The 14382-nt window shown below is 37.2% G+C and overlaps 1 protein-coding gene across 3 annotated transcripts; it reads right to left on the reverse strand.

The window, feature by feature from the left end:
- Window positions 1-597: 597 nt before the first annotated feature.
- On the reverse strand, window positions 598-14354 carry syt19 (synaptotagmin XIX). Of its 3 annotated transcripts, none has more exons than XM_035942364.2 (9): window positions 13409-14354; window positions 8381-8605; window positions 8205-8278; window positions 6606-6725; window positions 5907-6092; window positions 5626-5772; window positions 3366-3485; window positions 1878-1989; window positions 598-1803 (listed from the first exon to the last, which is right to left on the reverse strand). In XM_035942364.2, the coding sequence occupies exons 2-9, from the start codon at window positions 8592-8594 to the stop codon at window positions 1496-1498; spliced, it is 1281 nt and encodes a 426-aa protein (XP_035798257.1). In that variant the 5' UTR covers window positions 8595-8605; window positions 13409-14354; the 3' UTR covers window positions 598-1495. The 3 variants fall into 3 exon arrangements, with proteins under 3 accessions (XP_035798257.1, XP_023152879.1, XP_054864969.1); XM_023297111.3 differs by lacking the exon at window positions 13409-14354 and adding an exon at window positions 11391-13397; XM_055008994.1 differs by lacking the exon at window positions 13409-14354 and having other exon boundaries at window positions 8381-11379.
- Window positions 14355-14382: the final 28 nt, after the last annotated feature.

Consider the following 14382-nt stretch of genomic DNA (forward strand, 5'->3'; position numbering starts at 1 on the left):
CATAAGGGCGATACATGATTTAAATAGACGATTTGTCACACCTGACTTCAATTTTAGGAGCTATTTTCTGGAATTATTTTCTTACCTTCAGAAAAAAAGAAAAAAACGTCTGGAATTTTCTCCGTCCATTGCCGCCTGCGTTTAAACGGTCACGCATGCGCAAAACAGATGGTGCACCCCCGCAGCACCACATTGGTTCAGGCCATATAAAGAATATTTATAATGTGATAAGTATGCAGGACATTTTTACTAACATTTATCGTTTCCATGGACATATAATTGTAATTATTTACTGATCTGCATAGATAGAATACTGATAAATTACCCAAACAGTGACCTAAGAGGGGATCTACTGAAATGTAAGGAGTCCCACAGCAGCATTTAGTGCATTTCCACCAACAAAATGTCATTTTGTAATTACTACTACAAATACCTATACCTATCCTGCTTTCTCCATTTTTTTTAGGATTCCATCATTAAATATAGCATACATTCTAATCACTGTTGATTAGCAGAAAGAAAAATGTTCACTTATATTAAACTTAAGGAATTCATGAAGAAACAGAATTTTGAAAAAAATCTGAGGATTCATTGTACTCCATGAGCAGTAAGTATTTATTCAGTTTTGAAAAATTAAACATTTGGATTCTGTCTTGGAATTCATCATTTTTTAAAAAAAAAATGTACTCAGCTTTTATAGACCAACAATAGTTATCATCATACCAAGTTCCAGTCCTCAGTGACTGGTTCAGGTACTGGCTGGTCATGGATAAAATTCACATATATGACTCAAGAAGTGCTACTCTGTTTTCACAAACAAAATAAACTGTTAAACTGACTGATGGACACATGGGCCTGTCATGAAATCAGTGTGGTGCATCCAAACAATCGCTTCAACCTGAAACTGAATATGTAATCATTAACTATGTAAGTGTAAGCAGGGCATTCCTCAACTTTAGAAAAGTTGAGTATTGCCACCGACTACCACAAGTAGATAAAGTTAAAAAGAGGAGGCATGAAGATTGAGTCATGCTAGGTTTTGCTTTTTCGCAGTACAGCCTCTTGTCCTTAGGAAATGTTTTTCACATACCCACTAAACAAGTATTACTTGGTCTCTCCAACTTATAAACCATAAGTTTCTTCTTTGTCACAAAGAATCAGTGAATTGACTCATTTGCAACAGAAAGATATAATAATGCAGAATGAACAGTTAAAACAAGCACAAAAGAACACAGATAAATTTAACGGTAACACAAAAACACAATTACTCAGTAAGAGAGTACACAAAGTGCAAAACGTAAGAAGTGGGGAGTGCTAGTTTTAATCTTTAAAGCTCTTTCAATATGATAAGGGTTGGACCTCAAAGCAGAAATTGAAGAGATGAGGGTGAACAAGTAGATCAAGTACCATGAGGCTTCAGTTGAATTTGTTGTTTAGGCGGGCACATGAAGACCTCACTACAAGCGTGTAGTGGACAAAGTTCATGAGCTGCACCTCAGATCAGCAGGCTGTGCCACTTTGCTACTGGCTGGCGGACTGAGCGCATCATCCAGGTCCAGTGCTCGTCCTCGTTGCTCCTCTCCTTCCCCACACTCAGCTGTCCGATCAGACGTTTGGCTGATTTCCTAGCTGCGTGAGTCTCATACACAGAGACCAAAATCTTGCACTGCTCCACAGGAGACTCTGGCAGGGAGAACATGAGGACCTGATTGAAGACGGTCACCAGGCAGCGATCCACTGCAGAGGTTTTCTGGTACCTCAGCTTGCACTGGTTACACTGGACGCTGATCCTGGCATACAGGGCTGCACGGCACAGATGCAGTGAATTTCTAACCGTGTGCGAGTGCTTTATTTTTGCGAAGGTGTTTCTTGTTTACCTGCATCCGAGCACATCTCAGTGAGGACCGTCCTGACCTTCAGCAGGCCGACCTCAAGCCTCTGAGAAGTGGGAAGAAACTTCAACGTCAGCAGCACCTCTCCCACAAGATCCTGAGCAGACAGCAAGAGGATCAGCGGGGGAAGAAACATTCATGTGCTTTACTTAAGTACCAAAATACTCCATCAACTGTAAAACTACTGCATGAAAAATCCTAAATAGGTAAAAGTACATATGGGTCATTCCAGAATTGGAGGACATTTTACATCCCACCCATCAAATTTCAAATAATCTATGTACAAAATACTAAAACTAAAACATTCAGTTGTTCTGTAAATTTACTTGTCTTGAGACCAACTCTAAAAAAACAGGAGAAAAGAATGTTTGAAAATATTTTTAATAATAAAAAATTAATCTAGAGTTCCCCCTAAAATGCCATTTTTCTCTTGTCCTATCCCACACTGAATCTCAGTTAAAACAGCTAAAATGAAATTTAAATTTCCTTTTTTGGTATTATTTTTTCATTGATGTCTCTTGTAATTGTAAGAACATTTTTTTAATCAACAAAATATTTTAAGTTATAATTATTATGGATGGAGTGTGTGTCCCACAGCAACCCTGTTAGCATAACCTTTTTAGCTGGTAGAAGAAGAAAACAGTGAATCACATGATATGCTGGAATTAACAAACAGTTTTCCTCAAAAATGGGTACAGCAATGCTATGCCCTCTCTTCTATTTTTCATATTTTCATAACATTGTCAGCTTGACTGAATGTCTCACTCTACGTCATATTAAAAGGATAAGACAAATTCTTTTTACTTTTTTCTTTAAGTTTTTACATAAACAAGTTTATCCTCTTGGTCTGCAGCAACAGCTAGCTAAATATCTAGCTTCTACTCCTGAGAAAAAGCTAACATTAGCATGGATTAGCAGCCATGTTACTGTGATTAGAGTAGGGTTAGCAAACAACAAATAAAACATATAATAAAAACTGTACCATTGATGTATAATCTGAGCCAATCAAGCATTTGATAGTTTATTACCTATTATTGATGAATATGGAGCAGAAAACTGTAAAAGAGAAGGTTAATTATTTTTTAAAAATTAAACCCAAATGTCCTCCAATTCTGGAATGACTCATACATATTAACAGCAAAACTTAAAGTCCACTTTGTTCCTTTAAACTTGTAGGAAAAGTGTAAAAAACTGGTTCAACTACTCCTTCAGTGCTGTGCATCTGATGTCACAACGTTTCTTCAAAACTGTCAGCAATAACTCAGCTACTCTTTTCTTTGAATAGGATTACAGAGAAAATCAGGTAATTTGCATGAGTTTGGATAACTACGGGAAATGGGATGAATTTCTGCACCTGATTGTTTTTTTTCCCAAGTTTTATAATTATGTTAAAATATTCTACACTACATTTTTCAGAAGCATCTCTCATTTCATCCCAGCTGAAAGTGGAGGGATAACATTTGCATGTTGTACCTTCTGGGGTATCTGCAGCTCCTCTTGTAGCTCCAGAGGGTAAAAGATGTTGAGCTGCCTGAGAGGAAGCCTCACCTCCCCCAACACTGTGTGTCTGGAGAATTTATCAAAGTCCTTCACCTGAGATATAAACAGACACAGGACAGACTTACAGAAGCACACAATAGTTCAAACACAATCCGTTTTCTCTCGGGAGTGGTTTGTGAAATCTCTTGTTTGTGTCTCAACACTGTGTGTACTGTAAGGCCTGAATGACTGCACTACTCATGGCTTTAAATGCTTTTGAAGGGACAATATGACAGTTAACATAGAAGTTGTGCACATTTTAATTCATTGCAGTCGTGGATGTGTTTTGTTAGTCCTAATAAATACGGAAAACCTCATGAGTCTGCCGGATCAAACAAGATTTTAGAGACACTGAGGAAGAGAGATCCCAGCTGGCAGAGAAGGTTCCCAACATCACGTAGAAGTTCTAATCATTTTTATAGAAAACAACAATTTCAGAATGTATTCATTTCCAGTGGTGTTCCTACAAATTTAATATAATACTTTTAATGTCAACCAATGTCAATGTGGGTGTTGTCGGGAACACAGATGATGTTCCATGATGACAAAGTAGGAACCTTCTCAAACCAACATTCAAAAAAATGTTTCCCAGATGTTATTGAAGCCTCAGAGGACAAATTTTTTTTTTAATATACAGAACGCTTTATAACGTTTCTATAATATGGTATAATAATGCTAAACATTTGGCCTCTTTGTTGAGTGAACAGATTATAGAACGTTCTTATATAAAACATTTTCCCAATAATAACAAGGGAAGTATGTTCTCGATGCAACATTCAAAAAACATTTTCAAGATGTAACTAAGATCTCAGAGGAAAGAACATTCTTTATAAGACGTTCCTATAATGTGATAGATTAACATAGGTGGAACATTCTGCCAGAAATGTTCTGTGGATGCTTTTGGCATGTTGTCGTTGGAACACGTTACAGAATAAATAAAACATTCCCACAATGTTGCACAATTTTACATGATAGCCTAATGCGATAAATTAACAAAGTTGGAACATTCTGCCTGCAATGTTCTGTGGATGTTTTTGGAATGTTGTTGGGGAACACATTATAGAACGCTCTTCTGGAAAACATTATGTTCCATGATAACAAAGGAAGAACGTTCTAAAACCAGCATTCAAAAAACATGTCTTCCAGATGCTATCGAGGCCTCAAGTGAAAAAAATGTTTCTTTACACAGAACGTTCTATAACAGTTCCTAAATGTGATAATATTAAAAGGTGGAATATTTTGTCTTTATGTTGACAAAACACATTACAGAACGTTCTTCTATAAAACCTTAACAATAACAAAGGAAGCATGTTCTCAGCACAAAAAACGTTTTTTCAAGACGTACCTGTAATATGATATAGTAACAAAGGTGGAACATTCTGCCAGCAATGTTTTGTGAATGTTTTGGGAATGTTGTTGAGGAACTCATTATAGCATTTATAAAACGTTCCCACAATGTTCTGCAATTTTACATGATAGTCTAATGTGATAAATTAACAAAGGTGGAACATTCTGCCTGCAATGTTCTGGGGATGTTTTGGGAATATTGTTTAGGAACACATTATAGAACGCTCTTCTGTCAAACATTCTCATTGTGTTTGATGAAAACCTGAACAAAAGAGGAACGTTCTTAAACCAACATTCAAAAAAAATGTTTTCCAGATGCAATCAATGCCTCAAATGACAAAACGTTTCTTTACACAGAACGTTCTATAATATTCCTTAAACATGATAATATCAAAGGTGGAACATTTTGTCTCTTTGTTGAGGAAACACATTATAGAATGTTCTGCTACAAAACGTTTCCCCAGTAACAACACAGGAAGTTCTCTATGCAAATACACTTTTAATGATGAACGTTCTTTATAAGATGTTCCTGTAATGTGATAAATTAACAAAGGTGGAACATTCTGCCAGCAATGTTCTGTGGATGTTTTGGGAATGTTGTTGAGGAACACATTATAGACTCTATGAAATGTTCCCATGATGTTACATGATAACAAAGGAGGAACGTTCTAACGGTCAAACAATGCTACCACTAAACCTTTTTAGAGCATTGTTAGTTATACTGCCTTTAAGAAAACCATTCTGGGAACCAGAAGAACACTTCCCTCTAACAACATTAGTCGAACGTTCTCAGAATGTTTTTGGAACATAATAATTCTAGCTGGGATGTGTTTGTGTGTTGCAGGACCTCCATTCTGAGGTTGACGTGATGAAGCTTGTCCTCCTGCAGAACACAGCTGAACTGGTCTCCATATAAAGGGCTGCAGCTGCCTTTCACAGTGCGAGTCCTCCACTCCTGCAGCACCGTCCACAGAACAGGCAGCGTCTCTTCACCCTGAGGGGATCAGGGCAGTAATCTGACATATTTTGGCACAAGCTTTGGCCAAAAGATCTGCTAGAGCTTTATGCAAAAAATACAGTAAAGGCATTAAAAGACAAGCCTACATTTCCATGACCAGACTAAATTACCTCCTCATCTGTAAAGCCCTCCACCTCCACTGTCTCTGATCCAGCCCACATGAGTCGTAGTTTCACAAACGGCTGGAGTCTGCAGGTCTGGCTGAGCTGCAAAAGACCCTCGACCTGCAACACGGTGACCACAAGACGAGACTGCAGCCGGTCGTAGTAGACGGAGAACCGAAGCGATCCATCAACCTGGTGAATGAAGATGTGATATGAAAGACAAATAACACTGATGCAGACTTTGCCCAGGAATGCGCAATCGCTGATTTGTATCGGTTCAAATGAAGGATTTTCACACATTGCAGTTAAAATTTGCCATATGAATACAAATCCTGAGCAGTAACCAGTAGCCAGGCAGTGAAAAACTATAATCGGTCTGTTGATCGGTGTCACAAAACTCCCTTAAAACACAGTAAGTTGAAACATATCCTAATTATCCTAAAATGAACAAGAAATTGAAGAAAACAAGGGTGGTCTAACTGTTAGGATCCATATTTCTTTTTTTTCAACTGGATTTGACTGTGTTTTTTCAGGTGGGCATATAGAATTTTTTTCACAAAAATGACTGCACGTTATCATAGTGCACCCATGAACGTATTTTTTCAAAATTCTACTTTCTTCTCCCTTTTCCTACACATTAATCCACTGTCGTCACCAACTCGCATGTTAATTTTGAAATCAGGATTGTACAGAAACGTCTGCTACCTTTTTAATGCTTTCCTGTTCTCCCATGTCCTCGTCTCTCTGGCTGGATCCTGAGGACGGAAACGACGTCTGAGACAAACATCGACTCAGTCTGCGGGCCTCAGTGCTGACATCCTCCACCTGCAGATCACACATTTTCCATCAGCAGTGCATTAATAACACTAGCACCTCCAGGTTTTATTTGGTTTCTGGCTCTCCCTTTGTTTGAACAAGCGTGCTCAGGAATCTTTATGTACATGAACGACTCTGCCTCTATGGCGCATCTTCACATGATCTGAATAAAACAACACCCAATGATAAAATTATCTGTTTTATAATCAACATGAAATTAAAAATGAATCAAAAAGGCACTGGTGGTGATAACAGTAGCAGAAGTGAAAGCTGTAGCTTGTGATGTTATATTTCAGCTCAACTTTTTCTCTACACTTTTTGTCCTAATCTCTCATTTTCCCTGCATTTTTCCTATCAATGTAAAAAACCACTAACTGGTTTTAAACTCAGCAGAACTTTCACTGACACATTAGTCATCTGATATGAAGCAAACAGTAGACTATCCAAACAGACAGCGTCCAAGTTCTCAAACATCATCTCACATGGAAGAGCCTAACATCAACACAAATACTTCAAACAACCTGTGGTTAACTAACCTGACTTCTCTCACAGATATAATAACCATTTTTGCTTTAAAAAATGCCATGTCAAGATAGAAATGTCTACTAAAGGTTTAAAAGTGCATTAAAATGTATCATTTTAATGAGATATCCTGCTGTACTTACAGTTTCTATAAAAAGTAATCAACCGATTGGAAGTTTTCTCCTTTTATTGCTTTTCAACATCGAATCATGGTCATTTAATTTGCCATTTGTGACAAGAATTTACAAATAAAGACTCTTTAATGACAAAGTGAAAACTGCAAGAGATGTCTAGCATCAACTGACTGCACCTACGTTTAACTAGATGAGTCATTTTAAAGAGGGTTGAAAAAGTATTACACAGTTTACATTTTAATTAATTAGCATTACTTTATAGAAAACTGTTTTTAATTTGACATGAATGGATCTTTTTTGTAAATTCTAGCCACTGAAATATTAAAGAGCAATAAACAGGGAAAACTTCCAAGATGGTTAGATATTCCTTACAGGCACTTTAATTTCTACTCAGTTGTAGGTCCGAGGCTGATCACACCCTCGATACATCTACATTTTCCATTAAAAGTCCTCTGACTATTTGTTTTGTTTGTAACTGTTACACATAAAACTGTTCTGTGCTATTTTACAACTTGGTATAACAACCAAGTCATGCATATAAAAAGATTAGAACCAAGTTGTTAACATTTGAGCTGCATAATTTTGAAGTTCTCATATTGGGTTGCTGAATGATTAAAGCAGCAAGTAGAATTAGTAAGTGACTACTGAAGCTTTACTTCATCTCAGTTATTCAAAAACTGCATTTCATAATTCAGACTCACCTCATTCAGACACACACCCAAGTGAAGAGACTTTGCCCTGAGTATTGCCTGGAAGATTCCCCTCAAATATTAAACCATGACTGACACTTAACCTCATTTATTGATTTGTTAAGCTGGATTTTTCCTCTCACCTTAGTACTTGGAGCTCCTGAGTAGTTTCCTGCAGTTGTCGGCTTCTCATCTGTGTAAAGCAGGTTACTGCTCACTAGAGGGAAAAATCACACACAAGATGGCATTTAAGAATTTCTCTCCTGGTCGCACATCGAGCCTCATCACTGTTTGGCGGTTTACTAGATCGTCTACTCACCTGTGTCTTGCTGGTTGTACGTATTGTGCGACTGTGTGCAGCATCTGAAGATCTGCCAGGCCAGGATGCCCAGCGCCAGCAGCAGGAGAGTGACTGAGATGGCCAGAATGCTGTATTTGATGGCGTCTGAAAATGGCATCTTTAGCTCTCCAGCAGATGAAATCAGCTCCACGGGAGCCACAAGGTCTATAATAGCCACCATGACGCTCTGCATCCATGTGGCCTCTGAAATACATGAACATACACCAATCCGCCACAACATTACGACTACTGACAGGTGAAGTGAACATCGATCATCTTGTTATAATGCAACATTCTGTTGGGAAACCTTGAGTCTTGACATTCATGTGGATGTCAGACATGTACTACCCACCTAAGCATTGCAGGTTAAGCAACCCTCACACTGCCATGGCAACAGCAGTTCTTGATGCCAGTTGCCACCCTCAGCAGGACAATGCACCCCAACACACCACAAAAACTGCTCGGGAGTGGCCCAGGGAACACGACAGAGCTAAACTGTTAAGTAAGTGTGTCATTAAGACAGCACAGTTCATCTATGGAGCAGCCTTTCCCCCACTACAGGACATTTACACCACTGAGCCCACAACATCACCAAGAACCACACCCATCCACAGCACACATTGCCGTCTGGCAGACGCTACATGAGTGTGAAAGCAAGGACCACCAGACTAAAAAACTGTTTTTATCCACAGACCATCAGGCTACTAAATCACTGACTCACCAGCAATAACTAGAAGCAATATTTCGCACACATCCCTTGACTGTTTACATATGATATATTGCAATATTGTCAACATTTGCACACAGAATTTATTTGTAACAATTTATTTTATTTTATCATTATTATATCTTATTATTTCATTTTTATCTTATTCCATTGTATTTGTTTCAGTTGTGTGAAGGGAGTTTGCAAAATAAGAATTTCATCACTAACCACTGTGTTTCTGCTGCGTGTATGACAATAAAGTTTTTGAATCTTGAATCTGTTCACCAGGGTTCCACACTCCCCACATACAAATCTCATTGAGCATCTCTGGGATGTGCCAGGATAAGCCTGATCTAGGTAGAACCCACCCTGCTACCCACAGGACCCACAGAATTTACTACCACAGGACATCCACAGAGGTCCTGTGTCCATGTCCCACTGGGTCAGAGGGGTTTTAACAGCATGAAGGAGACCAACACAATATTAAGCAGGTGGTTGTAATGTCATACCAGATCTGTGTATATACATGTGAGGACCACGGGATATTTGGGGTGGTTTTATAGACATGCTAAAAGTTCAAACAACATTATTATTTGCAATACATGATTTCTTCTTGTTAACTAACCACAGTATTTGGTGACTAACAGGAGTGAGCAGCTAATATGTGATATATTTAGCTCTACTTTTAATCAAAACAATCACTGCTGAAATAATCAGTTCATTAGTCATGTTAGTCAACCTGTAGGTGACTGGTCTATAAAAGTGGGATTTGCTTCTCTCTTTCATCTGATCACATACTTAAAAATACTATAAAAATATTATATGACTCAAAAAGATCTCTGCCTAAGTTGGCATTTACAGTCACAAGCCTCTGTCAGTGAAGATGTATGAGTTTGGGAAAATGAATGGTAATGACGAGAATGACACTTTTAAGTCAGGATGAAGCACAGAATCGTCCTCAGTTGGTTTCAATCATGCAGAAAAAAGTAAATCAAGTAAAATTTGACAATTTCAACAAAGTGTATAAAAGTTTTGGGGGGGGCTTTGGGGGAAGAATACACATAATCAAGACTATAAGTGAACAATTATACATTTTTTTGGTTCCACAGACCGTTCTTTATCACATGCAATTTGAAATAAAACTCTATATACTACATCAAATTGCCAAACCTCAGCTTTTAGTCGATTAAGTTTACATCAGCACTGCAAGAGTTGCATAGATGATTTGGTGCAAAGTTAAGGGGTTAAAAAGTAACTGCACATGTTTACAGTAAATGACAGAATAGAAAGTCCTACAGTTTCCAAAAACTTATAGAAAGAAACCATTAATTTCTGCAACAAAGCACCATGGAGCTATAAAAGATGAATAAACCTCTATCTGAGTGGTTAAAATTGTACTATCAAAGTAAGAAAAGAGCTTCTCAGGTTGAAGAGGTCTAATATTTTAGTCAGCTGATCTCAGTCTGACTGAGCTGAAGACCAAACAACAACCGCTGAATGTGTTTGCGGTAGAATCCCTGTGAGAGCATCAACAAGGAACATGTTTGTGTTGAAGACTCCAGACATTCAGACTCCAAATGATTTTCCACGAAATCTTATAGACGATCAATATTTCTGTGTACTTGTCCTCTTTTAAACCACTAAACTCTGGGCTCTATGTGTTGAAAGCTTCACATTTCCTACACAGTTCTTTCTACAGTATATTGATATAAACCTGGGATTTGGCACTGTATTGTAGTATCCTGGAACACCGTATTTCTACCTAAATGCAGTAAAGCCAAGTCTAAAAAATTATACAAACACTCATAGTCTGCCCTACAACCTTGCTGTTTTTTTATAAGGTAGAGTTGGTAGATATTTCCAAAAGTAACACACATGTATTCCCAAAAAACACCCAGACATTCACCGGCTCAGAACATCCTGAATGTACACGTGAACGGGTTAAATATTACTTAAATAATTCCTCAGATGTGTCTCGGTTGTAAAAACATGATAATCTCTTATCAAAATGGCTCAGTCAAATTCCACTTGTCTTTCTCACATTTTATGCAAAACATGACATACACTGCAAGGAAAATCTATAAAGCAGCATCTAGTATTCCTATTAAAACAAAGACTTCAATTTGAATTTTGCACAAATTATACTAAAACATGTTATAAAAGACTGGTGAAAATGGTGAAAAGTAAAGAGAGAACTTTACTTTGAGACTGTACAAAACTTCTGCTTCTGTTTTCTACTTGAAAAATGACCAAAAAAATCACTTAAAAGACAGAAATATTTACCTGCAATAAGAAATAAAAAATTCAGCTCTTCTTTTTCTTCAATTTTAGCATCTTGCTGTGCTACTAATCCACGCCAGGAGCTCTTACAGCCTACAGGAGAAATTCAAACTAACACCTTATCATCTAACTGTTCCTCCCTCTCTCTTCTCTCTGCACACACCCAAACACATGACTTCCTGCACGGCATTCTGGGCGAACAGGTTCGATTAGATCTAGAAGACGCTTCACAGCAGCTTAGCATGACTTAAAGATTCCTCTACAGGCCAAATGCTCAGGTCAGAATTTATACGAACAGAATGTGGATTTAAAACGTGTCAAATCATTGCACTTTCTGGTGAAAATCCACAACACTGCATTCTCCACCGCAGTCAAAACCTATTTTACTTTGAAAGAAAACCAAGTTTATCCAATAACTCTACCTTGAAGCTGTTAAATATACGTTGCAGAGAGGTTGAATGCATGTTCTGAACTGCATGATCAGTTTCCACTCTGCTCTGCTTTATCATCCAACTGTATCCAAACCAGCTGGAGCTACTGGAGCTGATAAGAAACCTCCAATGTGACAGCTTAAGAGACACTAGGGTGAAGATATGGCTTTAAATGACGTTTGTCCAACAAGATTTTGCTTATCTTTCAGACTCATCGGCTATTGTTTTGCCTGCTGACAGCGAGGAATGTCGAGGGAGAATGGAAACATATACGGACATGGATGAAAGATAAAGTTACTCTGAAGAACAAGGAACAAGAAAAAGTATATTTAACTCTCTGGTTTCCTTGTCTGAGGAAGGATCATGGAAAAACAAAAAAATAAATACAGTGAAGCGAAAGAAGGAAATAAATAATAAATTAAACAAACTTACTTAAACTTCAGCATGTTTTGGGATTATTTGGTGGTTTGTTAAACCACTCAAAGAAGTTGAATAAATTTAATAAGTAATGGAATTAAGTTTCCATGATCTTCATCAGGGGTGTTAAACATGCGGCCCGTGGGCCAAAAGTGGTCCACCAGGGTGTCTGATCTGGCCCACGAGAAGACTGTGTGTAGTGTAAAAATTACAGAGAAGACATAAACTGCAAATTGTAAATTAGTAAAACTATAAATTTAAAATGATTTCTAGACCTTCACAAGTTGTTTGATCATAAAGTAAAATACTAGATTATTCATTGTTCTTTTGTCATTTTGTTTCTCATTTCTGTAATATTTTGTCATTTTTGTTGTTTTGTGTCTTTTTGTGTCTGACTTTTATTGTTTGTCATGTTTTTGTCAGTTTGTATTTCCTTTTTGTCTCACTTGTGGTTTTGTCTCATTTTTGTCATTTTGTGTTTTGCTTTTTTCATTGTTTTGTGTATCGTTTTTGTCATTTTGTTTCATCATTTTTGCCATTTTTTTGTCACTGTAACTTTTTTGTCTATTTTTCTTGTCATTTTTTGTTTGTTTCGTGTTCTTTGTCTCATTTTTTGTCATTGTTTTGTTGTCATTTTTGTTATATTTTGTCTATTTTTTTTGTTTTTTGTCTTTTTCTAAAGTAAAATACTAGATTATTCAGTCGCAGGCACTCTACAACCTGTAAGTTGTAATGTTTAAATAAAAAACTGAGGCATAATATTGTTGAAACGGTTCCTAATGTTTTGTAGAAAGACAGTTCATTAAATGCAAACAGTTTCAGAATGTACTTACACTTATTTACACTAAAACAAAGGAAAAATTTGGAGTTGTCGTTATTTATCGGTTATTATGCTGTGATTTTACTATTCCAGCTCACTTGAGATCAAATTGGATTGAATGTGGCCTCTGAACTAAAATGAGTTTGACACCCCTGATCCACATGATGTGATTGAAACACATATTCTCTGTAAACTGCTCAATTAACAGGTGCAATGCCACAGAGACACTTTCGTTTATTAACTTTGGGTTAAGAGCTTAAGAATTAAAAGTTTCGTGCTGTTAATAAATCCTGACATTATAAAAAAAAATGATTTGCGAACATTGCTAATAGAGTTTAGATAGTTGTACCTACTTGTTGTGCTTGAATGCTACTGACAAGAGCATCTCCTGCATCATTCTTGAGCTGCAGAAAGTATGATCTCCTAAATGGTGAAAAAATGATTTATTAGGTGCACAGGCATCTTGTAACAACAGATATCCCCATGCAACATTGGCATAATTGTAAAAATGAATACTGTATATGTTAAAAACAATGGCTAGAAGGTTTACACTTATAATTGAACCTTGAAGAACCCCACAGGGAGATGATTTCACCCAAAGGTTAGTGTTTAGTTGACTTAATATTTACAACAAGCCAACAGATCATTATCACCTCAATATCCTAAAAATTCAAATTTTGACAATTTTCTCTTTTACTCTGATGCATGCCTGATGTTTTTAAGTTTAAAAAATTTTACACCAACTCCTCTTTAAAGATGCTTGGCCCACCCAGAGCATTTAGGTAACTGGGTAGCTCAGATAGAAAGAAATGTTCCATATATTCGCCTCTTTTCAGTCAATCAGTGGAAGTGTTACATGCCCTGCTCAAAAAACTACAAATATGATTAATTTCAGAGTGATTGTTTGACTCCTGCTCTAAATGACCGGAGCTGTTGATTACAGTTTGAGCTACAGGACTATTGGTTTGTGATGTGTGACATAACACCTGGGATGCTAAACAGTTGGTGGAATACTAGAGGAATGGTAGAAATAAACGTCTTTATATATTAACAGCTGTTATTTTGCACTTTCTAGTTTTCATTCAAAAGCCCAGGGGACTGGGCTTTTGAATGTTCCAAAGGTCCGTAAAAAGACGGTTGGGGAACGGGCTTTTTCATTCCGGGCACCAACATTATGGAAGAGTCTGCCTGCTGAAATCAGGCAGGCATCGTCCATTGATGTATTTAAAACTAAGCTGAAGACCCACTTGTTTACTTTTACATATGAATCTTAAGTTGTTTGTTTTACTGATGTCTTTTTGTATTGTTTTTTTTATTGTTTTTATCT

Source organism: Amphiprion ocellaris, chromosome 3, assembly GCF_022539595.1.
Source record: "Amphiprion ocellaris isolate individual 3 ecotype Okinawa chromosome 3, ASM2253959v1, whole genome shotgun sequence".
In the NCBI taxonomy this organism is placed as follows: domain Eukaryota; kingdom Metazoa; phylum Chordata; class Actinopteri; family Pomacentridae; genus Amphiprion; species Amphiprion ocellaris.